The sequence below is a fragment of the Trachurus japonicus genome, chromosome 5, assembly GCF_045865225.1.
Source record: "Trachurus japonicus isolate A0001 chromosome 5, Traja_1.0".
Classification (NCBI taxonomy): Eukaryota; Metazoa; Chordata; class Actinopteri; order Carangiformes; family Carangidae; genus Trachurus; species Trachurus japonicus.
In genome coordinates this window covers 4466627-4492305 of record NC_140911.1, presented here as the reverse complement: position 1 = coordinate 4492305, position 25679 = coordinate 4466627, and the positions used below count along the sequence as shown (strand labels likewise).

General features: G+C 41.0%; 2 protein-coding genes across 2 annotated transcripts; one reads left to right on the top strand and one right to left on the bottom strand.

Annotated features, from left to right (window-relative positions):
* The first annotated feature begins 1177 nt into the window (after nt 1–1177).
* Nucleotides 1178–7230, top strand: ghrl (ghrelin/obestatin prepropeptide). The gene is made up of 4 exons (XM_085777881.1): nt 1178–1340; nt 3980–4069; nt 6285–6396; nt 7220–7230. The coding sequence occupies exons 1-4, from the start codon at nt 1227–1229 to the stop codon at nt 7228–7230; spliced, it is 327 nt and encodes a 108-aa protein (XP_085634007.1). The 5' UTR covers nt 1178–1226.
* A 1984-nt stretch (nt 7231–9214) lies between these two features.
* Nucleotides 9215–24458, bottom strand: LOC146986846 (uncharacterized). Its single transcript, XM_085777880.1, has 8 exons — nt 24422–24458; nt 22142–22454; nt 19962–20381; nt 18082–18651; nt 16202–16597; nt 13802–13929; nt 12565–12748; nt 9215–9362 (listed from the first exon to the last, which is right to left on the bottom strand). Exons 2-8 carry the CDS (start codon nt 22442–22444, stop codon nt 9222–9224), a joined length of 2142 nt encoding a protein of 713 aa, XP_085634006.1. The 5' UTR covers nt 22445–22454; nt 24422–24458; the 3' UTR covers nt 9215–9221.
* Between the last annotated feature and the right edge of the window lie 1221 nt (nt 24459–25679).

The following is a 25679-nucleotide window of genomic DNA, read 5'->3' as shown; positions in this document are numbered from 1 at the left end:
TCAGAACAAAAACACAACAAGCAAAACAATTTACCTTGACCGAAAAGGTGTAGGCTGAAGCATCAGCTGATTTTGCCTTCACCCTTCTTAAATTAACGTTTTTCGTTCACTCAATTTAAACATTTTTTACAGAGCAACAACAAAAAGAAAAAAGAAAAAACCCTGCATATTCTACATACAGCAGTTTAAGCACACTGGTATTTATAAGTCAGTTTTATAGTTATTAATAATATTATTTTTAAATAACTTTTTGAATCTATTAAGTGTGTTGCACAGTTTGATTTCTAATTCTAGATTATTCCATTGATCGACTCCTGTAATTGATTAATACATCTTTGTTTCACATGTGTTCGTACTTTTGCTTTTGTAAACACATGAGTCCCTCTTAGTTCATATCTACTGGTTCAGTCTGAAACCTCCTCTGGACACCATCTGGAAGCAGATTATTATTTACTTTATACATCATTTGAGCAGTTTTATAGTCCACAAGATCATTAAATTTCAAGATCTGTATATGTGAAAGTTTATTTTGCCTACCCTATTATAAATCAAGTTATATTAAAAAATAATATGCAATCTGCTTTTATCAACAAATTGTCAAAAATGTCTTGTTTTAAATGCGTTTCCCCACACTTCCATACAATAAGTTATATACTATGGTTTTATTAGAGATTGGTCACAGTTTTTAGAGAGTTTATTGTTACAGTAAAATTTATATTTAGATAGAATTGCAGATAGTTTTCGATATTTTATTCTTTAAAAAGTTGATATGTGGCGTCGTCAATAGTAATTTAACTGTTGAACTGACTGACTGTTCCATATGAACTCAGTGATATAACTGTTGATTCTCTGTATAAAGTCAACACCATTAACCATCATCAGCTCCACATCCATGAACTAAAGGTCCGTCCGGTGTGTTAATGTGTCGTTACAGAGAGAATCAGCCTCATTCATCAGCAGCTCAGTGATCAGGAGGAGATAAGCTGGTGGACAGAGTCACTACAGAGAAATGTGTCACTGTGTTATCAACCTCAACGTTTGAACAGTCCAACGCTGCCGAGATATGACGCCACGAAAACCTGTTACTATTGTTTTTCATTAACCGTATAAAAGGTTTATAAAGGTGTGAAGCAGCAGCTGCTCCCAAACAGCATCAGATTTGATTTTTAATCGTTTAAACCCTGTGGTTTTGCTGCTTTTGACCCCGTGGAGACTCTGGCTGCACCATGTTGTTGCAGAGAAACACCTTCCTGCTGCTCGGTCTGTTGTGTTGTCTGAGTCTGTGGTGCAAGTCGACCAGCGCCGGCTCCAGTTTCCTCAGCCCGGCACAGAAACCTCAGGTGAGAAGAAAACTACTAACTAACTAACTAAGGCTGTAAACCAGAGGACAGTTCATCCTCACCTGAACTCTGTCACTGTAAGGCAATTCTATTTGTACACTGCAAAAACTCAAAATCGTACAAAGAATATTTGTCTTATTTCTAGTCAAAACTAATCTCATTCTACTTAAAATCAGACTCATCACATTAAAAAGCAGCTTGTTTTTAGACACTTTTTACTTCTTTCAAGCAGATTTTCACTTGAAATAAGTAGAAAAATCTGACAGTGGAGCAAGTTTTTCTTTCTTATTACAAACACAAAAAACAAAAAGCTTTCACTGGCAGATTTTTCTACTTATTTCAAGTGAAAATTAGTTTGAAACAAGTGAAAATGATCTAAAAACAAGTTCATTTTTAGGTGATGAGTCTTATTTTAAGTGGAAAGAGATTAGTTTTGACTAGAAATGAGACATTTTGACAAGAAATAAGACAAATATTCTTGGAAAGATTTTGAGTTTTTGCTGTGTAGGCCTATAGCATGTTTTTACCACCAGTTTGTCTCAAAGGGCTTCACATGGCATCATAACAACATCCTCTGCCCTTAGAGCCTCACATCCACTGAGGAAAAACTCCATGGAAAACCTTTTTTTTTTTAACTTACTTTTTTATTTGACACATACAAACATACATGCTACATATGATACAAACATAAATTTAACTCCGAAGGGAGCCGGCTCCAGTTTCCTCAGCCCGGCACAGAAACCTCAGGTGAGCCGCTCTCATTCAGTCATTCATCACATACACATCTAATTTAATTCAGTTTATTTGATAGGGACAATGCAGGTTAATTAACATAGTGACACCTCCACTCGTTACAAACAAGTCAATGTGACTGATGTTCTGCAGACAGAGTTTTATAGCTAATGCTGTTGTCCAACTCCCGTCCCTAGTTAGGCTTTTAGTAGAAAAAAAGAAGGTAAGAAGAAAGACATCAAAATTACATAACAACACTATACAATGTACAATTCATCTAAAATCATACCAAGTCATGACACATTAGAAATGCAGACAGTTCTGATGGTGTTTCAGTCAGATTTTAACATTTGTATTAAAAATCCTAATGTCTCGGGTCAGTTTTATTTCAGTCGGTAGTGAATTACACATCTGGTAAGCCTTTATAGAGAAGGCTGATTGGCCAGAGGAGCTCTTCTTAAGGTGTGAGATTTTACAGTTACCACTTGTCGTACCCCTGGTGATCCTTTCACTATTTAGTCTTCTAAAACGACTGCACAGCACATCTGATGTAACTGATGTAAATGTAACTAAGGCTGTAAACCAGAGGACAGTTCATCCTCACCTGAACTCAGTCGCTGCAGCAGCAGTTTAACTCGACATGTGGCTGCTGTGCTGGGGGTTTTGCTTTGTGGGAATCTTCTTGTCTGATGCTTTTGCAAATAAACTCTTAACCATTGTTTGTTTTCAGCCAATCACCCTCATGCTAATGAATGAATACTGAGTAGTTTTTTATTCCTCAAAGGTCATCTGGAGACCCGGGAGGCCGGTTCCTAGTCCAACCAACACTTTACACAGTTTATTTATTTATTTAGTGTTGTTATCATTACTACTACTTTTATTTTTACTACCAACATCTTCCCCATATTTTTCTTTTTTTCTTTTAAATTTTGTTATTTCTACACTTTGCACAAAGGTGTGTGATTATTATTTCTTGACTGTGCTTCAATTATTTGTTAGATCAAGGTCAATCTGAGGTCGTGTTAGAAGCCTTTCGGGTTTCAGACCTCACCTGCACATTTCTTTTTCGTATCTTTCTTACTAGTAAGAAAGATAAGTAAATGTTTTGTTTTACTTTTTATGTGCAAATAAATAAAGTCTAAAAAAAACCACAAACTACACAACAACCCTTTAATATTCCTCCACACTGCTCGTCCACTGCAATCCAAGAGTCCTGAAGGGAGATAGTCCAGAGTTCACTGGAAACGACCTCACTGAGGGAAGTCTGGTCACCTTTCAGATTCACTACAGGACTGTTTATTCTGTAAAAACGTCCTAAATGAGGTCGTTTCCAGTGAACTCTGGACTGTCTCCCTTCAGGACTCTTGGATTGCAGTGGACGAGCAGTGTGGAGGAAGATTAAAGGGTTGTTGTGTAGTTTTATGGACTGATGAAGCCTCTTGCATGAGAGGTGAAACGTCTTCTAGACAAATAACCAAGTCCAGTTGCTTTCCATTGAAAATTCCTTTGAGATAGTTTTAGCTATTATGGTAAATGGTGAATTCAATTGGTCCAGACGATGTATTATAGAGTCATAATTTGCATAAAGACTTCTGCAATTGAAGTGTATAAGAGATATTTTATTTTGAAGATCAATACATTCATTAAAATGTGTTTCTGAGTAGTATTTACAGCTATGATTAAATGTTGCATAGAAATTATAATCTGGATCAGTCTCATCCATCATGCTATAAGGTTTGTAGTCTGTAAATTCTACTTAATTACAGTTCTGGTTGGACTAGGAACCGGCCTCCCGGGTCCAGATGCACTTTGAGGAATAAAAAACTACTCCGGAGTATTCATCATCAGCAGGAGGGCGAGGCAGTAATGACTGGATTTAATTTTCTGGGTAACTATTCCTTTAACAGAACAGGGGTAAATCCCCCAGAGCGGGGCGGCAGGTGCTGGAGGATTCACCCAGAGAGGAAGAGGAGGAAGACGACGAGTCCCTCATCACAGTGAGTCGACTCAGAGCAGCTCAGAGCAGCTCAGAGCAGCTCAGCTCAGCAGCAGGCCGTCGCTGTGGCCACCGATCATCTGTAGGTTAAAGAAAAGATGGTGACCTTCTGCTCTCCCTCTCCCTCTTCCTCTCCTCTCCCTCTTCCTCTTCCTCTTCCTCTTCCTCTCCTCTCCCTCTTCCTCTTCCTCTTCCTCTCCCTCTTCCTCTCCCTCTCCCTCTTCCTCTCCTCTCCCTCTTCCTCTCCTCTCCCTCTTCCTCTCCTCTCCCTCTTCCTCTCCCTCTCCTCTCCCTCTCCCTCTCCCTCTCCTCTTCCTCTCCTCTCCCTCTTCCTCTTCCTCTTCCTCTCCCTCTTCCTCTCCCTCTCCCTCTTCCTCTCCCTCTCCTCTCCCTCTCCTCTTCCTCTCCTCTTCCTGTTCCTCTTCCTGTTCCTCTCCTCTTCCTGTTCCTCTCCTGTTCCTCTCCTCTTCCTGTTCCTCTCCTCTTCCTGTTCATCTCCTCTTCCTGTTCCTCTCCTCTTCCTGTTCCTCTCCTCTTCCTGTTCATCTCCTCTTCCTGTTCCTCTCCTCTTCCTGTTCCTCTCCTCTTCCTGTTCCTCTCCTCTTCCTCTTCCTCTCCCTCTCCCTCTCCCTCTTCCTCTTCCTCTCCTCTTCCTCTCCCTCTCCCTCTTCCTCTTCCTCTCCTCTTCCTCTCCCTCTCCCTCTTCCTCTTCCTCTCCTCTCCCTCTTCCTCTTCCTCTTCCTCTCCCTCTTCCTCTTCCTCTTCCTCTCCCTCTCCCTCTTCCTCTCCCTCTCCCTCTTCCTCTTCCTCTCCCTCTTCCTCTCCTCTTCCTCTCCCTCTCCCTCTTCCTCTTCCTCTCCTCTTCCTCTCCCTCTCCCTCTCCCTCTTCCTCTCCTCTCCCTCTTCCTCTTCCTCTTCCTCTCCCTCTTCCTCTTCCTCTTCCTCTCCCTCTCCCTCTTCCTCTTCCTCTTCCTCTCCCTCTCCCTCTCCCTCTTCCTCTTCCTCTCCCTCTTCCTCTCCCTCTCCCTCTTCCTCTTCCTCTTCCTCTCCCTCTTCCTCTTCCTCTTCCTCTTCCTCTCTCCCTCTCCTCTCCCTCTCCCTCTCCCTCTTCCTCTCCTCTCCCTCTTCCTCTTCCTCTTCCTCTCCCTCTCCCTCTTCCTCTCCCTCTCCTCTTCCTCTCCCTCTCCCTCTTCCTCTTCCTCTTCCTCTCCCTCTTCCTCTCCCTCTCCTCTCCTCTCCCTCTCCCTCTTCCTCTTCCTCTCCTCTTCCTCTTCCTCTCCCTCTCCCTCTTCCTCTTCCTCTCCTCTTCCTCTCCTCTCCCTCTTCCTCTTCCTCTCCTCTCCCTCTCCCTCTCCCTCTCCTCTCCCTCTTCCTCTTCCTCTCCCTCTCCCTCTTCCTCTTCCTCTCCCTCTCCCTCTTCCTCTTCCTCTCCCTCTCCCTCTTCCTCTTCCTCTCCCTCTCCCTCTTCCTCTTCCTCTCCCTCTCCCTCTTCCTCTTCCTCTCCCTCTCCCTCTTCCTCTTCCTCTCCCTCTCCCTCTCCCTCTTCCTCTTCCTCTCCCTCTCCCTCTTCCTCTTCCTCTCCTCTCCCTCTCCCTCTTCCTCTTCCTCTCCTCTCCCTCTCCCTCTTCCTCTTCCTCTCCCTCTCCCTCTTCCTCTTCCTCTCCTCTTCCTCTCCTCTCCCTCTTCCTCTTCCTCTCCTCTTCCTCTCCCTCTTCCTCTTCCTCTCCTCTCCCTCTCCCTCTCCCTCTCCTCTTCCTCTTCCTCTCTCCCTCTCCTCTCCCTCTTCCTCTTCCTCTCCTCTCCTCTCCCTCTTCCTCTTCCTCTCCTCTCCCTCTCCCTCTCCCTCTCCTCTCCCTCTCCCTCTTCCTCTCCCTCTCCCTCTTCCTCTCCCTCTCCTCTCCCTCTCCCTCTCCCTCTCCCTCTTCCTCTCCTCTCCCTCTCCCCTTCCTCTTCCTCTCCTCTTCCTCTCCCTCTCCCTCTTCCTCTTCCTCTCCCTCTCCCTCTTCCTCTTCCTCTCCCTCTTCCTCTTCCTCTTCCTCTCCCTCTCCTCTTCCTCTCCCTCTCCCTCTCCTCTTCCTCTCCCTCTCCTCTTCCTCTCCCTCTACCTCTCCTCTTCCTCTCCCTCTCCTCTCCCTCTCCCTCTCCCTCTCCTCTTCCTCTCCCTCTTCCTCTCCTCTTCCTCTCCTCTCCTCTTCCTCTTCCTCTCCTCCGAGCAGGTGAGAGCCCCCTTTGAGATTGGCGTCACCATGACAACGGAGGACTTGGAGCAGTACGGCGTGATGCTGCAGGAGTTGGTCCATCGTCTCCTGGGAGGCGCAGAGACACCAGGTGCTTCCACACACTCCTCTCATACATTAAGAGAAGACGTGTTCCTCTTATATCCAATATACCAACCATAGCCTATAGATATATATTTATAGATTTATATATTTATATACACAGCTGCTCTGGAAAGAATGAAGAGTCTGGTTTTATAAGAAGATTATAAACATTGACATTATCATCACCAAAACTGATTCATAAACTCTTCTTGAGTTAAAATATTCGTGTTGTGTTGTTAAGAAATGATTATGAACATGTTTTCTTTGCATTATTTATTATTAAAGGTCTGAAAAGACTTAAAACTGTTTTGTTATTTTAAACCAGTTGTCATTTTCTGCCAATAAAAGCTCTAAATTACAATATTTTTATTTCAATTTTGGGAGAAATGTTGTCAGTAGTTCATAGAATAAAACAAAAATGTTCATTTTACACAAACACACACCTAGAAATAGTAAAACCAGAGAAACTGGTCATTTTGAGGTGGTCTCTTAATCTTTTCCACAGCTGTTTCGTTTTTATGTACAAATTGTTTTAAAATCCAAAGTACAATTTCAATTCATAATAGTATAAAGCAGACATGATCTTGTAAAAAAGGGTAACTTAAAAAATTTAATCGCGTTAATTTTTAAATTAATCTCATCGCGATTAACGCGTTAACTCTGACAGCCCTAAATCTAAACCTATAACCACCTAAGGTAAATCCATACGTACAAAGAGTATAAAGTTTAACACAATAGCAACACATCAGACACAGGTAGTCTGTATTATTATTATATATAAAACCAGATGTTGATGTGTCTTTAACGTCAGTGTCTCTTATTTGTTTCAGAGAAACCGTAACCGACCTGGAGGATCATGGATCATGGACAATTATATTCTAATCTGCTGCCTCATAATTTCACTTAAATTAAATAATAATAATAATAATAATCATTAGAATCTGTTAAGTGTCGGCCTGTAGAGACACGTCCCTCTCATTTCTCTCATAACTCACTGTATTTATCTATATCTGTAAAACTCTGAAATCATTACTGATAAATAACGCTTCAGTCTGAACCATTATCTAACAACGTACAAAAAAACATGAGAAACTCATCTCAGAAAGATTCGTCTTTTGCTTCATCACGTGACCTAATTATGGAGTTTTGGTTGATTATGAATTAGAAAACGTATCCCTAGAATTAGATCTGATTTGTCTTCACTGCCTGTTAGAATAAACCATTCATTGATTAATTAATTAATTGATTGTCTCTGATTTATGAGTGAGTGTTTAACAAAAAAAATTAATAATCTGAGTTGTTGTGTTTTCCTGTGACATTTTAAAGTGTCTTCCTGATTGCAAATGTTTTTGTAAGAACAAAAAAACACAAAAAAACAGTAAGAACTTCCTGTTCAAATCTGAGAAACTAGGTCAAACACACACACACGGAGCGCTCTGCACAGACACACAACCACAGACATTATGAGTCCTGACCTACTTCCTTTCACCATCATCTTCATCTCCATTGTGAGGAGAGATGTGTGTGTTTCCAACACGTCCGGTCCATCCATCCCATCTCTCCGTCCATCTAATCTACAGATTCTCTCTGAGCAGCTGAATGAGTCGCAGCGACGGAGGGAAAACCACCGGCAGAATGAAAAAGCTCTCAGACAAATGTGTGAGATGAGCAGAGCGGGACGGAGGTGAAGTTAATGAAGCCGTCTGTCTCACAGCTTCAATAACAGACTCAATGTTTCACTCTTTTCCTTTCTACATTTACGTTTCCACCCGTGTGTGTGTCCGGCAAAAACACTTCTTCCTTAACGTGTATTCTCTCTGAAAATCCACATTAAGGTTTTTATTTTACTTCATTTTTGTTAGTCTGACCCATGTCCTGTCAGGTGTCATTGTAAAGCTCTCTCTCTTATGTTATTAATTATCTAGGGTCCAAAAATTTTAATTTTCCTTTGTATCCACAACCCATCGTAAAAGTATGATCTACATTAACAATCTGTGTAGTTTTACAGTCCAAGTCTTTAAAGGCCGTTTCCTCAGAAAGAGTTTTTCAGACTCAGACTCTGAGCTAGAAATCTCCACTTCAGCAGCACTGACAGACACCAAACCTTCCACTTTGATCCCTTTCTATATTCTGAAGGTTTTTACAGAGGGGATTGTTGATATATCATTCACAGCCTCATTTATACAACATTTTATTACTAAAAACATGGAGACATTAGATGTTTTAAAGGGCTGGTGACAGTATTTTCTCATTTACAGAGTGATAAAAAGAGATATCCACAATCCTCCTCTGGAAAAACTTCTGACTCTAATATGTCAGCAAAATAAAACAAGAATTTTGAAAACAGCTTTATCCATTGTTCAGATTTCTGTTCTGGAAATGTATGCAAATTAGCATAGATTTCATTAGATATTGCCTCATTTACATATTTAAACATAAAATTTGACAAAACTTGTAATACAAAGAATATTTGTCTTAATGTAAGTGATAAACTTGGGAAGTTTCATGGTGATATCTGTTAGTTAGAATTTTTACCCTATTCACCTGCAGTGTAGGGAGTGAATGGAAGCAGACAGACGCAGCAGCAGCAACCGAAGGGTTAAAGGCTTTTAATCACGACGCCTCAACCAAACATCCAGACAAAATGAGAACAAGGTAGAATAGAGCAGCACAGAGAAGAACAACAACTTAAAACAAGAACTTCTGCAGAATTAATTATCTCTATGATGATGAAAACACACAAACATAAAATAGGAACGGAGAAACAATAATCCTATAATAATAATAATAATACTGATCATCATCAGGCCGGGGGGTCGTTGTGTTAGAGGATCATATGCCGTAGAGCAGCCTGGTGTTGTTCCTGACGGTGCTGAGGACCGTGGTCATGTCCTGCTCCTTCAGCAGACTCAGCTCCTGCAGCGTGTGGATGCCCATCCCCGGGTGGGAGAACCGACACACTCCTTTCCTCACCTGCTCGTTAAAGAAAAGAGAAAAGAGATGTGTAGCAACCAACAACGTAATAACAGCCAACAACGTAATAACGACCAATAACGTAATAACAGCCAACAACGTAATAACAGCCAATAACGTAATAACGACCAACAACGTAATAACAGCCAATAACGTAATAACGACCAACAACGTAATAACAGCCAACAACGTAATAACGACCAATAACGTAATAACAGCCAACAACGTAATAACGGCCAATAACGTAATAACGACCAACAACGTAATAACGACCAACAACGTAATAACGACCAATAACGTAATAACAGCCAACAACGTAATAACGACCAATAACGTAATAACAGCCAACAACGTAATAACGGCCAATAACGTAATAACAGCCAATAACGTAATAACAGCCAATAACGTAATAACAGCCAATAACGTAATAACAGCCAATAACGTAATAACGACCAATAACGTAATAACGACCAATAACGTAATAACGACCAACAACGTAATAACGACCAATAACGTAATAACGACCAACAACGTAATAACGACCAACAACGTAATAACAGCCAATAACGTAATAACAGCCAATAACGTAATAACGACCAATAACGTAATAACAGCCAATAACGTAATAACGACCAACAACGTAATAACGACCAATAACGTAATAACGACCAACAACGTAATAACAGCCAATAACGTAATAACGACCAACAACGTAATAACAGCCAATAACGTAATAACAGCCAATAACGTAATAACGACCAACAACGTAATAACAGCCAATAACGTAATAACGACCAATAACGTAATAACAGCCAATAACGTAATAACGACCAACAACGTAATAACGACCAATAACGTAATAACGACCAACAACGTAATAACAGCCAATAACGTAATAACAGCCAATAACGTAATAACAGCCAATAACGTAATAACGACCAACAACGTAATAACGACCAACAACGTAATAACAGCCAATAACGTAATAACGACCAACAACGTAATAACGACCAACAACGTAATAACGACCAACAACGTAATAACGACCAATAACGTAATAACGACCAACAACGTAATAACGACCAACAACGTAATAACGACCAACAACGTAATAACGGCCAATAACGTAATAACAGCCAATAACGTAATAACAGCCAATAACGTAATAACAGCCAACAACGTAATAACGACCAACAACGTAATAACGACCAATAACGTAATAACAGCCAATAACGTAATAACAGCCAATAACGTAATAACAGCCAACAACGTAATAACGACCAATAACGTAATAACGACCAATAACGTAATAACGACCAACAACGTAATAACGACCAACAACGTAATAACGACCAATAACGTAATAACGACCAACAACGTAATAACAGCCAATAACGTAATAACGACCAACAACGTAATAACAGCCAATAACGTAATAACGGCCAATAACGTAATAACAGCCAATAACGTAATAACGACCAACAACGTAATAACGACCAACAACGTAATAACAGCCAATAACGTAATAATTTTGGCCATTTTAAATGTAATAAAGCCAATAATGTAATAACATTTTTGAGCCAATAACGTAATAACTTTTTGCCAACAATATAATAAGTTATTACATTATTGGCCTAGTATTAAAAAAACCTTTGAAAATGTAATAACTGGTGCTGATAATGTAATAAAAAAAGTTCTTGGAAATAAAAGGCTTCACCTGCTCATTAAAGAAAAGAGATGCAGTTACTTTTATTTTTAATGTAAAAACAGATGTTCATCACGTCTCAGTGCAGGAGATACAACAGCTGTTCTGCTAACGAACCGACGTCAGCGCAGCAGGAAACTTCAGCTCCACACAGACTGACGTCAGAACGACTGGTTTAAAATGTGTTAATGTTAAAACAGTTCATCCAGTGGAAGATGAAACGATCTCCAAAAGACATAAAGTTAAACACGAAACACTCTTTTTCAGTATTTTAATAATCAATATCAGTGTATTATTGTAGTTTTCTACAGTTTCAGAGTGAAAAAGGGAAACAAAGCAGCAGCAGCAACAGGATGTGAAACCCAGGAGACTCAGGGTGTTTTCACACCTGTTTAGTGCAGCACCAAATGTTAAACTGATCCATTGTTTCATGTTTCAGTTGCGTTCACACCTGCTTTTTGTCACTCGGGACCAAACTTGGAGAGCGTCATGTCTCCATGACAACCGGCTGGAATCTGGAAGCGCTGATTGATAAAACTTTCCTGATGGAGACTCCAGTAGCTCTGGTCATTTATTTCTATATTGTTTGCATGTGTAACTCTGTTTGGTGCTTCCGGCTGGTTTCCGGTTGCGTTCAGCTCGGTCCCGTTAGTTCCCGGTTAAACGTTAAACACGGGCGGACCTCTGCTGCTCGGTAACCACGGTAACCAGCTGCTCCGTGGACACAAGGGACGGAGCTCCGCAGCACCGGAGCACCGGGCGTCTCCCCGCTGCGTTAACCCGTTGTCAACGACTACGGGAGCCCTTTTAGCTCAAACTTGTTGAGTTCACCTGGCAGTTGGCTCGCACCAGAGTGCGGTTGCTTTCACACATCAACTAGTGTCCGGTAGTTTGTATTCACACCCCTGGTCCGCACCAAAGGACCAGAGGAAAAGTCTGTTTCAAGCGGACCAAACGAGCCCGGTGTGAATACGCCCTTAGAGTAATTTCAGTTTCAGTACCAGTTTTCCATGGTTATTAAAGAGATTTTCACAGAACTAAAGCGGCAAATTGGATGGAACTCTCTTACCTGGTGCATTATTGAAAATATTAATGTTTAGGCTACATTAAAAAAGGTTGCAAACCCAAAAGCATTTACGTCACGCACATCCATGAATCACTCCAAAAGTTTAACAGTGCAACTCTTCAGTACAGTTTCATATTTAATTTCATAATCGTATTAAATAGAGATGGGCAATGATTTTGGAATATTCAAAAAGTCGTTCAATTAATAAAAAATCAAACAGTTTATGAGGCAATCGTCTTGTCTGAAAAAACTGTCAAACAAAAAACAAGTGAAACTGAGGAGAAGCTCAAACTAAAAAATAAAAACAAATATATATATATGGTTTAAAATGTAAAGTGAATGTGTCATCTGTAACTTTATGTCTTCTGGAGATCATTTCATCTTCCACTTGAGGAACTGTTAACACATTAGTTATTCCTTCTGAATCGTACCTGTGTGGGCAGGAAGTACGGAGCGTCGGTCTCCAACACGATGCGGTCCAGAGGGATGCGGCGGACGGCGTCCCGGGCCTCGGCGGCGTGCTGGTAGGTGATGAGCGCCGTGAAGCCCACGTACAGGTTGGGGAACTCCGTCAGGAAAGGCTCGATCACCGGGTAACCGTTGGTGAAACAGTGTCTGGAAAAACAATAATAAGTCTCAGATCAGATGTGAAACCGTTCAAATCCTCAAGATCAAGAGAGTTTGAGTTGATTTGGAGGGAAAATGCAGAAAGAAAAAGTGCAGAAAAGGATCAATAAATCATCATCATCATATTGTATATAGATAAAAACCATCCCAGTGTCTATTGAACTGCAACACAAACACAACTCATTCTACTTAATGAGACACTGATCATGTGATCACAAAACATATTTAATGAAGGTTATAAAAACCACTGCTGAGATTAAAAAAATTGAGTTATTCCACCAATGTTGATTTGTCCTAAGTTTAAAAAAATATATATATATAGAGAGAGAGAGTTGTGTTGTTTAAAAATGAATATGAACTTGTTTTCTTTTGCATTATTATTCGAGGTCTGAAAACACTGGAACTTTTTATTATTATTTTAACCAGCTGTCATTTTATGCAAATAAATAAATGCTAAATTTAGGAGAAATGTTGTCAGGAGTTAATAGAATAAAACAAAAGCGTTATTTTACTCAATCACACACCTATAAATAGTAAAACCTGAGAAAAGGATCATTTTGCAGTGGTCTCTTCATTCTTCCCAGAGCTGTATATTGTGCTTTAATAATAATACATTTTTTTATTTATAACGCGCTTTTACAAGTGCTCAAAGACGCTTACATAAAAACACAGTTTAAAATACAATGCAGAAAATTGTCACAGTTAAAATACAAGAACTGTTTACCAACAGAGTTTGTTTTTCAATGTAAAACAATCAGGAAAATCTGATACATAATGTAGAAATTCAATCTGGGATGGACTCAAAACAATGAAAATGATCGTACAGAGATAAATACAATCAAAAGCAAGATATTTATCGATTACACATGAAGCTGCTCAAACTGCTGCCACACACACCCACACACACACACACACACACACACACACACACACACACACACACACACACACACACACACACACACACACACACACACACACACACACACACACACACACACACACACACACACACACACACACACACACACACACACACACCTGTGTATCTTGTAGTCCCTGGGGACACACTTCTTCATGATGGTGAGCAGGTCGTCGTCTGCGTCTCTGCAGTGGATCACCAGAGGTTTCCTCATGGCCACGGCCAAACGCAGCTGGCGCTCAAACACCTGGACAACAACAACAACAACAACAGTCACGACATTTATTATTGTTATTTTACAGTATCGTCATCTCAAATACACATGTCATGGCTACTTGTTTTAATTTAATTAATAAAATCGTAAAGATTCCTCAGTTTTCCAATAAAATATTACACAACAACAACCTTGTGTGTAACTTTGTTTTCGTTCTGTGGGTTGCATTGAATACTGGAATTTCTTACTATGTTTATTTCTGCATCTATCTATCTATCTATCTATCTATCTACTGTCTATCTATCTATCTATCTATCTATCTATCTATCTATCTATCTATCTATCTATCTATCTATCTATCTATCTACTGTCTATCTATCTATCTATCTATCTATCTATCTATCTATCTATCTATCTATCTATCTATCTATCTATCTATCTACTGTCTATCTATCTATCTATCTATCTATCTATCTATCTATCTATCTATCTATCTATCTGGTTAAAATAATAAAAATGTTCCAGTGTTTTCATATTCATATTCATTTTTAAACAACACTATTTTTTTTTTTTAACTTAGGACGAGTTCAGAAATCAATATTGGTGGAATAACCCCAATTTTCATTTATCTATCTATCTATCTATCTATCTATCTATCTTCATAGTTTTTGAAAATAAGTTCCTCTGATATCAAACACTATGGCAATTCTATATAAATGTAAAAATATTTTAACAATAAACTCACCAAAGATTCTGTACCAATCTCTAATGAAACCATATATAACTTTAAAACAATCACTGAGCCAATTTTCTTACTTCAAAAAACAGCAATACAACTCATAAACAAAGCTGATTATAAGCAACCAACCATCCAATTATTTATAAATACATATGAACTCAAATTCAAAGAACTGGTGGACTTCAGAACTGCACAGCTTGTGTTCAAAATGAACAACAACGTGCTGCCAGGCTGTCTTCAGAAAATGTTCAATCAAAGACAAAGCCAGTACAACTTCAGGGGGGGTGTATATTCAGAAAGTCAAAAATCAGAACCAACACCAAACTAAGATGAACAACGGTAACAGCCGTCAAGAATGATTTAAAAACATGCAAGACCATAATCTCATTAAAAAAAAAAGTAATGTTAGAGTAATGATCTGCTATGCTCTAGAGCTGTTTTTTTTCCTCTATTTTTTTCTTTCTTTCTTTATTTGTTGATTAAGAAAAAAGCAGATTGCATATTTTTTTATATAACTTGATTTATAATAGGGAAGGCAAAATAAGCTAAGCTTCAGCCTTAACTTTTTTGGTATAAATGTCTATTGTACACTTTCTTTATTCACTTGATTTGTCTACTTTCTGTTTTGTTACTTCTTTTTTGTTTTGTTTTTAAAGACCTTGTCTAGCTGCTGTGTTTATGTGTGATGTAATTTCTATTGTACAATGAGGTTGACATCATGTCAAGGCTGAAATAAACTAAACTAAAATTTAATCAGTGCATAATAATCACGATCATTTTAACACTGATTATTTCTGACAATAATTGTACCAAGAAATCTATAATCATCACATCACTAATTTCAAATTGATGAATGAATGTCGAATGTCGTTGGCTAATAGCACTTTGACTCTTTTATATTTTTTTTTCTTTTAAAACTACATGTGTGTAATGTCTGCATGTGTGTGTGTGAACGGCTGCTGCAGTTTTTGAATGTTTTATTTGTATGTTTTTCTTTTCTAAGCACCTTACGCGAGAAGCACTGTGTAAATTCTGTTTCTGTGATAAAGTGACAATAAAGGAAATTTTGAACCTTGATCCCATATAAATGTTCCCTCACCTCTTTCTGTCTGGGCGTGTTGGTGGAGTTTTTGTGCGAGTAGTCCAGCCCCATCTCGCCGAAGGCCACGGCTTTTTGTAGCGGAAGCTTCTCTTCCGCTACAAACAAGCTTGAAATATAGACTTATTTAATTTTTTTTGAGACAATTTCGCATTTCGGGGCTTCAATACAAGACGGACATTACATACGAGCAGCATGGAGGTATTGGGATGTTTTTTGGTGTGTCTTTTTGCATCCATTTGCAACCGTTATATGGACATACGCCGAGACCCCCTGTAACTCAGAGAAGCCACGGAGGAAATTTCAATTTTTGGTGAACTATCCCCTTAAGTCAGAAAAAAATTACCATGAAAAACAGAAAAAAAATTGTCAGAAAAACAGAAAAATTATCCCCCAAAATACAAACCAAAAAATAAATTACTCAAGTGAATGCAATAAGCTTCCGTACAGATGAAATGTCCCCTCACCTCTTTCTGTCTGGGCGTGTTGGTGGAGTTCTTGTGCGAGTAGTCGAGCCCCATCTCGCCGAAGGCCACGGCTTTGGGATGCCTCATGGCCGCCAGGATGTTTCCCTCGTGGACGCTGGAGTAGTCCTTGGCGAAGTGCGGGTGGCAGCCGAAGGCGCCCCACACCATGTCCTCGGCCAGCAGCCCCTCCCACAGCGCCTCCCGCTGCGTGATGCCCGGGTTGCAGAAGTCCGTGATGCAGCCGTGGAACTCGGCGGGGAAGCTGCTGCGGTAGCGACTCCTGAAGCTGCTGAAGCTGCCGCGGTAGCCCAGCTTCCCGTACAGCATGTCGATGTGACAGTGGGTGTCGATGAAGCCCACCGGACCGCTGGGAATGTAGCTGCTGCTGCTGCTGCTGCTGCTGCTGCTGCTGCTGCTGCTGCTGCTGCTGCTGCTGCTCCACACGGGCCTCGCTCCCAGAGGCTAGGGGTGTGGAGAGAAAATAGATTCACATAAATATCGCGATATTTAGATTTTTTGAATTTTATTTTATTTTGAATTTTATTAAATATTGTGCAATGTGCATTTCTTAGCCTTTTTTACATACAGAGAGTACAGGTTTTGAAAAGGGTTTAAGTTCACTTTATAATGGAGTATGTTAAAGCAGAAGTAAGCGATCCGGTCGTTTTGGCTAATGCTGCGTTCCAGGCAGGCTTTTGAAACCGTAAATTACAGCTTCAAGTCACAACTTACGACTTTGTAGCGTTCCAGGCAACCCACTCGTGTTTCTCCGACCTGTTTTACCTGTGAAAGTCACTATAACGGCCACTCGTAACTTCTGACCCGTGAACTCGTACCAGATCCAACTGGTACGAGTTCACGGTCGGAAAAACACGAGTTACGGGTTGCCTTGAACGCACCATAACGTCTTGTCAGCAGATGGAGTTAGCAGCCCCCGCCCTCGTCATGGATCTATTGGTCCTCGTCCCTACGTCACCACATTCAGGCGCATCCCTTGGCTGCACACACAGAGAGGACTGCCCCTTTATGCCGTTCTCTCTCCTCATTGGATAAAGGTTGTAGGATACAAGGAAAGTTTTCTCCTGGGCTCAGAGCAGAGCAGAGTGACTGACAGACCCGTGTTTCAGACCAAACACTCTATAGAAGTGATTGCTGTCGGAAGATACAACTATTTAAGACTTAGATTAACACAAATATATCGCTTACTTCTGCTTTAAATATTGTGCAATGTGCATTTGTTCGCCTTTTTTACATACAGAGAGTCCAGGTTTTGAAAAGGGTTTAAGTTCACTTTATAATGGAGTATGTTAATTTCTAGGCTCCTACAGTGTTTGTGTGCAGATAAATGTTAAAGGGACAATGAGGAGTTTGTATTTGGTTATAAAAAAGTCTGATATTAATGTGGATGAATCTCCGTTACCACTTGTTAATGGTCCATTTTAGATAAATCTATGGTTTTGTCTCTATGGTTATTTTGTTATTATTAGTGGTGGTGGAAATGCTGGGCGAGCCGACCAGCGTTTCTTTACTTTCGGTTTCGTGGCGAGTCATGAGAATAACGCCGCCGTATGAATCTCCGTTTATGGTGGGAACTACGACGGTATGTGATCGTCTTCCAACCTCTGACTTTAATTCTTGATGAATGAAAACATGAGTCTGTCTTGCACCGGTCAAAGAATTTCACGGTGCGGAGGCTCATAAATGTAGTGTGGAAACACTTCACTTTAACAAAACTCCTCGTTGTCCCTTTAAAAATGCAGATTAAAAATCGAGAGAATCGACAATATCGCAGAATCGCAATTTAAATCGAATCGCCATCCAAAAAAAATCGTAGAAGAATCGAATCTGGAGAGAAAAGCGTATCGTCGTCCCAGCCCTACCAGAGACAGTCTTCTCCTCGGAGCGGCGGCGGTGGCCACGGCGACGCTGTGATGATGATGATGATGAGGAGGGTACGGAGGATACAGGATGTTGGCGCTAGAGTCGGACCATCTGCGTGCGATGGCCGCCGAGTTCAGGTACGAGTCCGATCTTCTGCTCGAGCTCAGCGGAAGAGCGAAAGGATCATCTGACGGGTATCTCATCGACGAGGAGCGGAAACTCTCGGTCTTCCCTCTGGACGCCGACGCCCCTCGAAGCCGTTTAGAGACGTAAACCGTCCTCTGAGGAGGGGAGAAGGTAAAAGCAGCAGCTGGTGAAACATCTGGAAGACTCTGGTGGTGCAGCAGGCCGTCAGAGGAGTCAGAGGAGTCTCTCCTTTGAGTCCTGAAACAAGACCAAGACTGTGGGATGAACTCCAGAGGCGGAGGAGAGGAGGGGAGAGGACAGTCCGACGCTTCAGGCTCCTTCTCCGAGTCAAACAACAACTCGTCGTCCTGAGAAGTGTGTGTGTCCAGAGTTTCCTCCGCAACAAAACCCTGAGGGGAATCCTCTCCTTTCAGCACAACACACTGAAAAACACAGAGAGGAACAGTTACAAACACATAAAACATGACATGTAGGGGTGTGCCAAAAAATCGATTCACATAAGAATCGCAATTCTCATTTAATACGATTCAGAATTGATATAAAATGTCCCAAAATCGATTTTAAAAAATAAAAAAATGAAACTAATCTGCTGGCTGTCAGCCTCCATTTCCTTAGAATTTAAAAGGCAGCATGTTTAACTGCACTATTTTCTTTAAATAAAGAGGCACTTTTAATTTTATTACTTAAGGAAATTGTGATATTGCTTTTATGCAACAGTTTCAACAATTCCATCTAAGCATGGATAAATGTTTAAACTCAATAAATGTGAAAAAGACACTTTAGTCGTTCTGTCTTGCAAAGCAGACTGGAGTAGATCATGAGGATCCTTTAACACCGACAGACTGAAGCAGAAATCATTAGGAATCAAATCGTTTTGAATCGAAAAAGTTGGTTAGTTGACCTCAGAGCTCTACCAGGGTTATTACGGACAGTTAAAAGCTCAGATAAATATGCCGGGGCAAGGCCGTTAAGAGCTTGAAAAACAAACATTAAAAGTTTAAAAAATCAATCCTATAAAGGACAGGAAGCCAATGAAGGGAGTGAAGAACAGGAGTGATGTGCACACATCTGTTAGTGTTGGTTAAAAGACGGGCAGCAGCGTTTTGAACATCTGGCAGCAAATCTAGTACATCTCGTGCAGCCACCGGGAGCTGCTGCTACAACAAGGATAAAAACAGAGATCACATTAATGTTTTCTGAACAACTTTTCCATGTCTTGGCTTCAGGACACTTGGGTCAGTACAGACGAGCAGCATGGAGGTATCTGGATGTTTCACAGTGTGTGTTAGGGCTGTCACTTTTTAGAAGAATTAGGTTCGAACGAATATCAAATGGCCCCTAAATCATTCGGATAAATTTGAATTACATTTTTTCGAGCAGGTCATTACCGCTCAAATATGAACTTTTCCCCCCACGTTCAAACAAATATTCAAATATCGAATAAAAAGTGACAGTCCTAGTGTGTGTTTTGGACCAATCAAAAGTGAACTCTATCCGTCGACATTATATGAAAACCCGTCACCAGCCGGACCCCCCCTGGAACTCCTAAAGAGTTTTGATGACTCTGAAAGTTCTCCAGACCCTTCCTTGGCATGACGGTGAGGAGATGATTGGTGAATTATCCATTTTGGGTGAAGTATCCCTTTAAATACCTGGTTTCAGTTCATATTTGGTCACTTCCTGTAAGACACTAAAACCATTCAAAGGTTTTATAAACAAGAAGAGGACTCACCCTGCTGTAACTCTGAGCCTGTGTGTCCTGGGGGGGGGGCGACCACTGATCCTCCGGGCCCGCCCAGTCGTCGTTGCCGTGGTTACTCTCAGGTTCGATAAAGGAGGAGGAGGAGGAGGAGTGGTTGGTTTCACCTTCGGGACTCTGTAAGGATATTTTCCTGTGCTGCTCGGTCTTCAGAGGTGAGGGTGTGAGGGGGGAAGAGGGGCCGGTGGTGTCGGTCCTGGGGGGTTTAGAGGAGCCGCCGCCCAGCGCCGCCATCACCGCTCTCCTGTAGATCGCCTTACATCCCTCCTCCGGCGTTCTCTCCGTCTTCTTCAGGATGAAGGAGTGAGACGGAGGAGGGGACGGCTGCTGCTGCTGCTGCTGCTGCTGCTGCTGCTGCTGCTGCCGCGTGAACGAGTCGTCCAAAGGTTCATCCTGAAAGCTCTGGTGGTGCAACGAAACGGATCAATGAGTGAGTTCAGACGGACAGTTCAACTCTGGGCTGTATGTTCTTAACATTTCAGGTCTAAAAGAAGGAATCTGAAGATTTTCAGTTTAAAGAGCAACTAAACCCCTCAGTTTTGGATGACGTGCTCTAAGCTTGAAATTCAAAAAATGCCTTGATTATGGGCGGAGCTCCAGGAGTAGCTACTCTCCGACCCCCCCTCCCCCCTCTCCAACCTGCGCCGCATTCACACCCGCGAAATCACACAAAGGAGAAAAAAAAAGTAATAAACACACATCGACACTTCTGCTAGCGCTAACGACACTACTAGGTGATCCGCCGGCTCGTTAGCTCGTTAGCGGCTCGTTAGCGCCGGCAGCACTAACGATTCCCATCCAGGCAGCTGTTAGCAGCCGTTAGCCGCAGCAGAGCAGCTAGAGCGCCTAGCAACCGTTAGCCGCAGCAGAGCAGCTAGAGCGCCTAGCAACCGTTAGCCGCAGCAGAGCAGCTAGAGCGCCTAGCAGCCGTTAGCCCCAGCAGAGCAGCTAGAGCGCCTAGCAGCCGTTAGCCGCAGCAGAGCAGCTAGAGCGCCTAGCAACCGTTAGCCGCAGCAGAGCAGCTAGAGCGCCTAGCAACCGTTAGCCGCAGCAGAGCAGCTAGAGCGCCTAGCAGCCGTTAGCGGCAGGCAGCAGCCGGTGCTGATTGGTCGGGGAGCTGGTGGCCGGTGATGAAAGCTGCCTCCAAAACATCATCTGCCTCCATCTCAGCCAATAGAAACATTAGATTGTAGTAGCCGTGTTTCAACCCATAGAGGGCAGTCACTCTACATTTTTACTACAAAATACACCAAGTTGAAATATTTTGACTAAAATGTCAAAAGTTGGACCAGAATCAACCGACAACACTACCTTATACCCAAATACATTTGTTTTCAGCAGAAAAAAGTGGTTTAGGGGTTTAGTTCCTCTTTAATTGCTCCTGTTTTGCGGTAGTTGTGTCTGTCCCCGCATCGCCACGGCAGCAATGAATGGGAGTGGATGTAAGTTCTGCTGTTTAGGCTGTTTCCATCCCTCAAAGCCACAGACAGCGTCAGATGGAGACTCAAACATGCACCCAGAAGTTTTTTTTACTTCAACAAGCCGACATGTTTGTAAAACTAGATCTAATTCAAAGTCTCCTGGAGTCTCGCGGAGTCGAGACCCAGTTGCCGTGCTCGGTGTGTTCAGGTGCAGTGGGAGCTACCGTTTGTGTCATAAACACAGGAATATCAACTCTTTACTTGCTTCAAGTGTACATTTTTTTCCACAGACAGCGTCAGGTGGCTACTCAAACATGCACCGAGAAGTATATTTTACTTGAAGCAAGTAAAGAGTTGATATTCCTGTGTTTATGACACAAGCGGTAGCTCCCACTGCACCTGAACACACCGCGCACGGCAACTGGGTCTCGCGCGAGACTCCGGGAGACTTTGAATTAGATCTAGTTTTACAAACATGTCGGCTTGCTTGAAGTAAATAAACTTCTGGGTGCATGTTTGAGTCTCCATCTGACGCTGTCTGTGGCTTTGAGGGATGGAAACAGCCCTATACAAGTTGCATCAAATCCGCCTTTAGCTGTTCACACTGGGGTTGTTGCATTGGACAAAATTCAGATTGAGATTTGGGCCACTTTTGGGGCCTGCCGTCTGAATGTAGCCTTAGTGATTTCATCCACAGATCTGAATATGATGCATGAAACAGTAAAGATTTACCTCGGAGGTTATGAGCGTCTCAAATCTTTTCTTGGAGAGTTTCCTCAGCTTGACTTTCCCTGCAGACGACGTCCTTTCACCGAGCACCTCTGCTTTCCTCTTGGGCGTGTCCAGACTCAGAGCTCCCAGGCCTTCGGGTCCCGGGGAGTCGCCGGGGGGCCGAGGGTCCGGGGACTCGTTCAGGGACACGTTGTTCCACCGTGATCGTGAGTTTGAGCCCGGGTCACTCCTCCTCCGACGATGTATGGGCGAGGTGACCGTCTGCAGCCACTTGAAGCTCAACCTCTTCCTGCTGCCGTCCATGATTCACACCCTGGTCCGACACAATAAAGTTACAAAAGCTGCTTCAGTAAATCAAATCAATTTTATCTTAACCATCTGTTGTGTGTGGTCCTTGTTCACCATTTGACCATTGGCTTTGCTGGAATTTAGTCAACTGATTTAGTTTGGTTGGTTCAAGTTTTCAAAATCAAACTATATAAACTCATATTTTGCTTACAGGACTTTTATTTTGAAACCGAACTGTCCAGGGTATATACAGGAATCTTGAAGTTAATTTTAATACCTTTTTAAGACTTTTTCAAGACCTTCTCAACATTTTTTAATACCTCACCGCCGCTTCAAGCTGTAACTTTTAACTGAACAGTTCTAGTTTTTGTGATAAAGACTTTAGACCACTATGATACAACAGAATTAAAAAAAGGCTAGGATAATAAATCAAAGGCAAAGTTTATCGAAAAAAACATTGCTCAACTCTCAAAAAAACAAAAACAACAATCTTCTTTTCTTTTTCATGAATCGGTTCATCTTTGTTTTTTAATAAAACAAATAAATTCATACACTTCCGCAATGTTTTTTACAACTCAAACTCTTGGACAGCTAATTCAGAAAAAATACCTTCAATATTTAAAAAAGACCTTTTAATACTTTTTAAGGGTCTTAATTTTCCCAAAATTGATTTATCACCTTTTAATACTTTTCAAGACCCAGCGGATACCCTGCTGTGTTTAGTTGATATGTTAAATAAATAACTCAGAATTATCTTTAAAATATGTTTTACAGGCATCAGATTTGTTAAAATTAAATGTTGGTTTAATGACATTTGAACCATTTTTTAACAAAAGTCAGACTGAATGCCCCTGAAAATGTCAAAAGAATAAAAAATATTAATATATAGCCTATACGTGTATTTATAAAAAAAACAAAAAAAAGAACACTTTCTTCTAAAAAAAAAAAACAACAACATTGAATTGAAATAGATTTTACTGTGTTTCTATATTTAAATTTTAATGTATTTTGGCAATACTGAGCAGGACTTAACGGTATACTAAAAAAAATTAATTAATTAATTAATTGTAATTGTGTTAATTGTGAATTACATCTATTCCACTATCTATTCTAGATTTATTTTGCAGTACATAGTCAGATTTTTATGGAAGAAAAAATACCGATTACACCACTTGACATTGATTTGCATCACATCATTGACCTAATAATCAATTAATCCTTTGTTTCAAATAAGGTGTGTGAGGTGTCTCTGAAAATACTGCACAGATGTTATCCAGTTAACCCAGCTGTTGTAAAGTACAAGTTAAATGCTGAACCTCTCTGTTCTTTCTGTCACAATGCAGATGAATCATTATGTCATGCTTTGTGGGGATTGTCCCTTCAGTCAAACCTTCTGGTGTGACCTCAACCTTTTTTTAAACAGAAAATTAGATACTTGTTTTAAAATTGAAATGAATATATTTTATTTCGTCTTTTTGATAAGGACTTACCTAAAAAAAGAGAGAGAAGTTGTTCATTATCAACCTTTTTTTTTTTTCGCTATTAAAAAGTCCCATCTGGACTCTAACCCTTCTTCTCTGGACACACTAAACTTCAGTATTGCACAAATCCCAAAGCTTTAAAGACGATAGCTTTATGTAATAGGTTTGACTTGCGATTTATTTATTTATATTTATATATATATATACACACACACGCACGAAGGCACGCACACACACCTGAGGTTTTGTGGCCTTTAGCTTTAGCTTTAGCATTAGCACCTGCACTTGACCAATTAATTAGCCGCTAGCCGTTAGCATTACCCATTAGCATCGTTTCAGACCGCTCACATGAAGTAAATATTCCAGCCAGCTTCGACAAGACTCTCGACGACAACTTTTATTACGACTTTACACACATTTAACCACACAAACTGTCCGCAGAGTGCCTCTTTGAGTCAGTTTAACGAGCTAAATGTTTAGATTGTGTTGTGTTGTGTTGTGATGTTGTTACCGTTTCCGGTTCAGCGGCGCCGCGGAACAATGAGGAGGAATGAGAAGGTGTCACTTTATGGGATGGTAGACCGGCGGTTGCCCCGGGAAACTCAACGATAAAAGTTGTTGGTGGAGTTTCTGATCAAGAACAGGACATGAAAAAGTTTCTTTATCATTGTTGTTAAAACTTTGAGTGTAGAGTTTTTAAAGTTCACCGTTAGATGGCGGCAAAAGACCGGTCAACCCAACGAGGATTTATTTAGTCACCTGTTCTGAACACAGCGCCGCTCCTCCGCCGCAGTGGCCACTCGTGGTATTGCAACGGGAAAATCTCCTTCACTTCATGTCAGATCAGATGAGTGTTGGGCACGTTACTTTTAAAAGTTACTACATTATAAAAGTAATGAATTACCAGAAAAAGTAACTATTGCGTTACTTTTCTTTTCTTTTCTTTTTTTTAAAATAAAATGCTCAAACATGTCAAATTACTTGGACTTCCCTGTTCCCTCCTAAACCTCCTGTTTATCCGGAACTAACCAACTCATGCGGCAACACGCTGTTCACAAAACCCTCTCAGGTCAGAGGAGCAGCCGAAGCAAAAGGCTCATCTCCCTGACCTGCAGAACAGAAAGATTTAAGAGATCATTTGTTCCTGCTGCAATCGTTTTATATAACACTTGTTAAAATGTATTTTTGTGTTCATCTTTTTTTGTCATTGTTGTGTGAGCTACGGGACTAACGTGAATTTCCCTGCTAGGGATGAATAAAGTATTCTCTATTCTATTCTATTTCTATTCCAGATAAACGTCTTTTTTCCCGATCAGAGTTGGTGGACTGAAAATGATATAACGTAGGCCTACTACACTTAAAACAGTGTAGGCCTATCATTTTATTTTCTAGTGGGACTTCTTGAGCAAAGTAAGGGCGAGTAGGCCTAATGGCGCAATTTTATTGTCAGTAGGGCTAATGTACAGCATTGTATCCGGTTAACAGTAACTTTTTTGATTACTAGTGACTGGTTACATGTCACTAGATGTTTTTATATCACAGGATATAAAGTGTGGAGACGTGAGTCATTGGAGCATCGTTGGTGAAGTAGGGACATTTTTTCAAATCATAACAATACTTGTGCATATCACATCCATGGCAACTGGCCAAAATTCCATATGAAGTTAACAATGAAGCCGTTGCTAGGATACAGACTAAACATCCTGAGGCACTTTTGATGATAATATCAGTCATAATACTTCATAATAACACCTTGATGGACGGAGAGA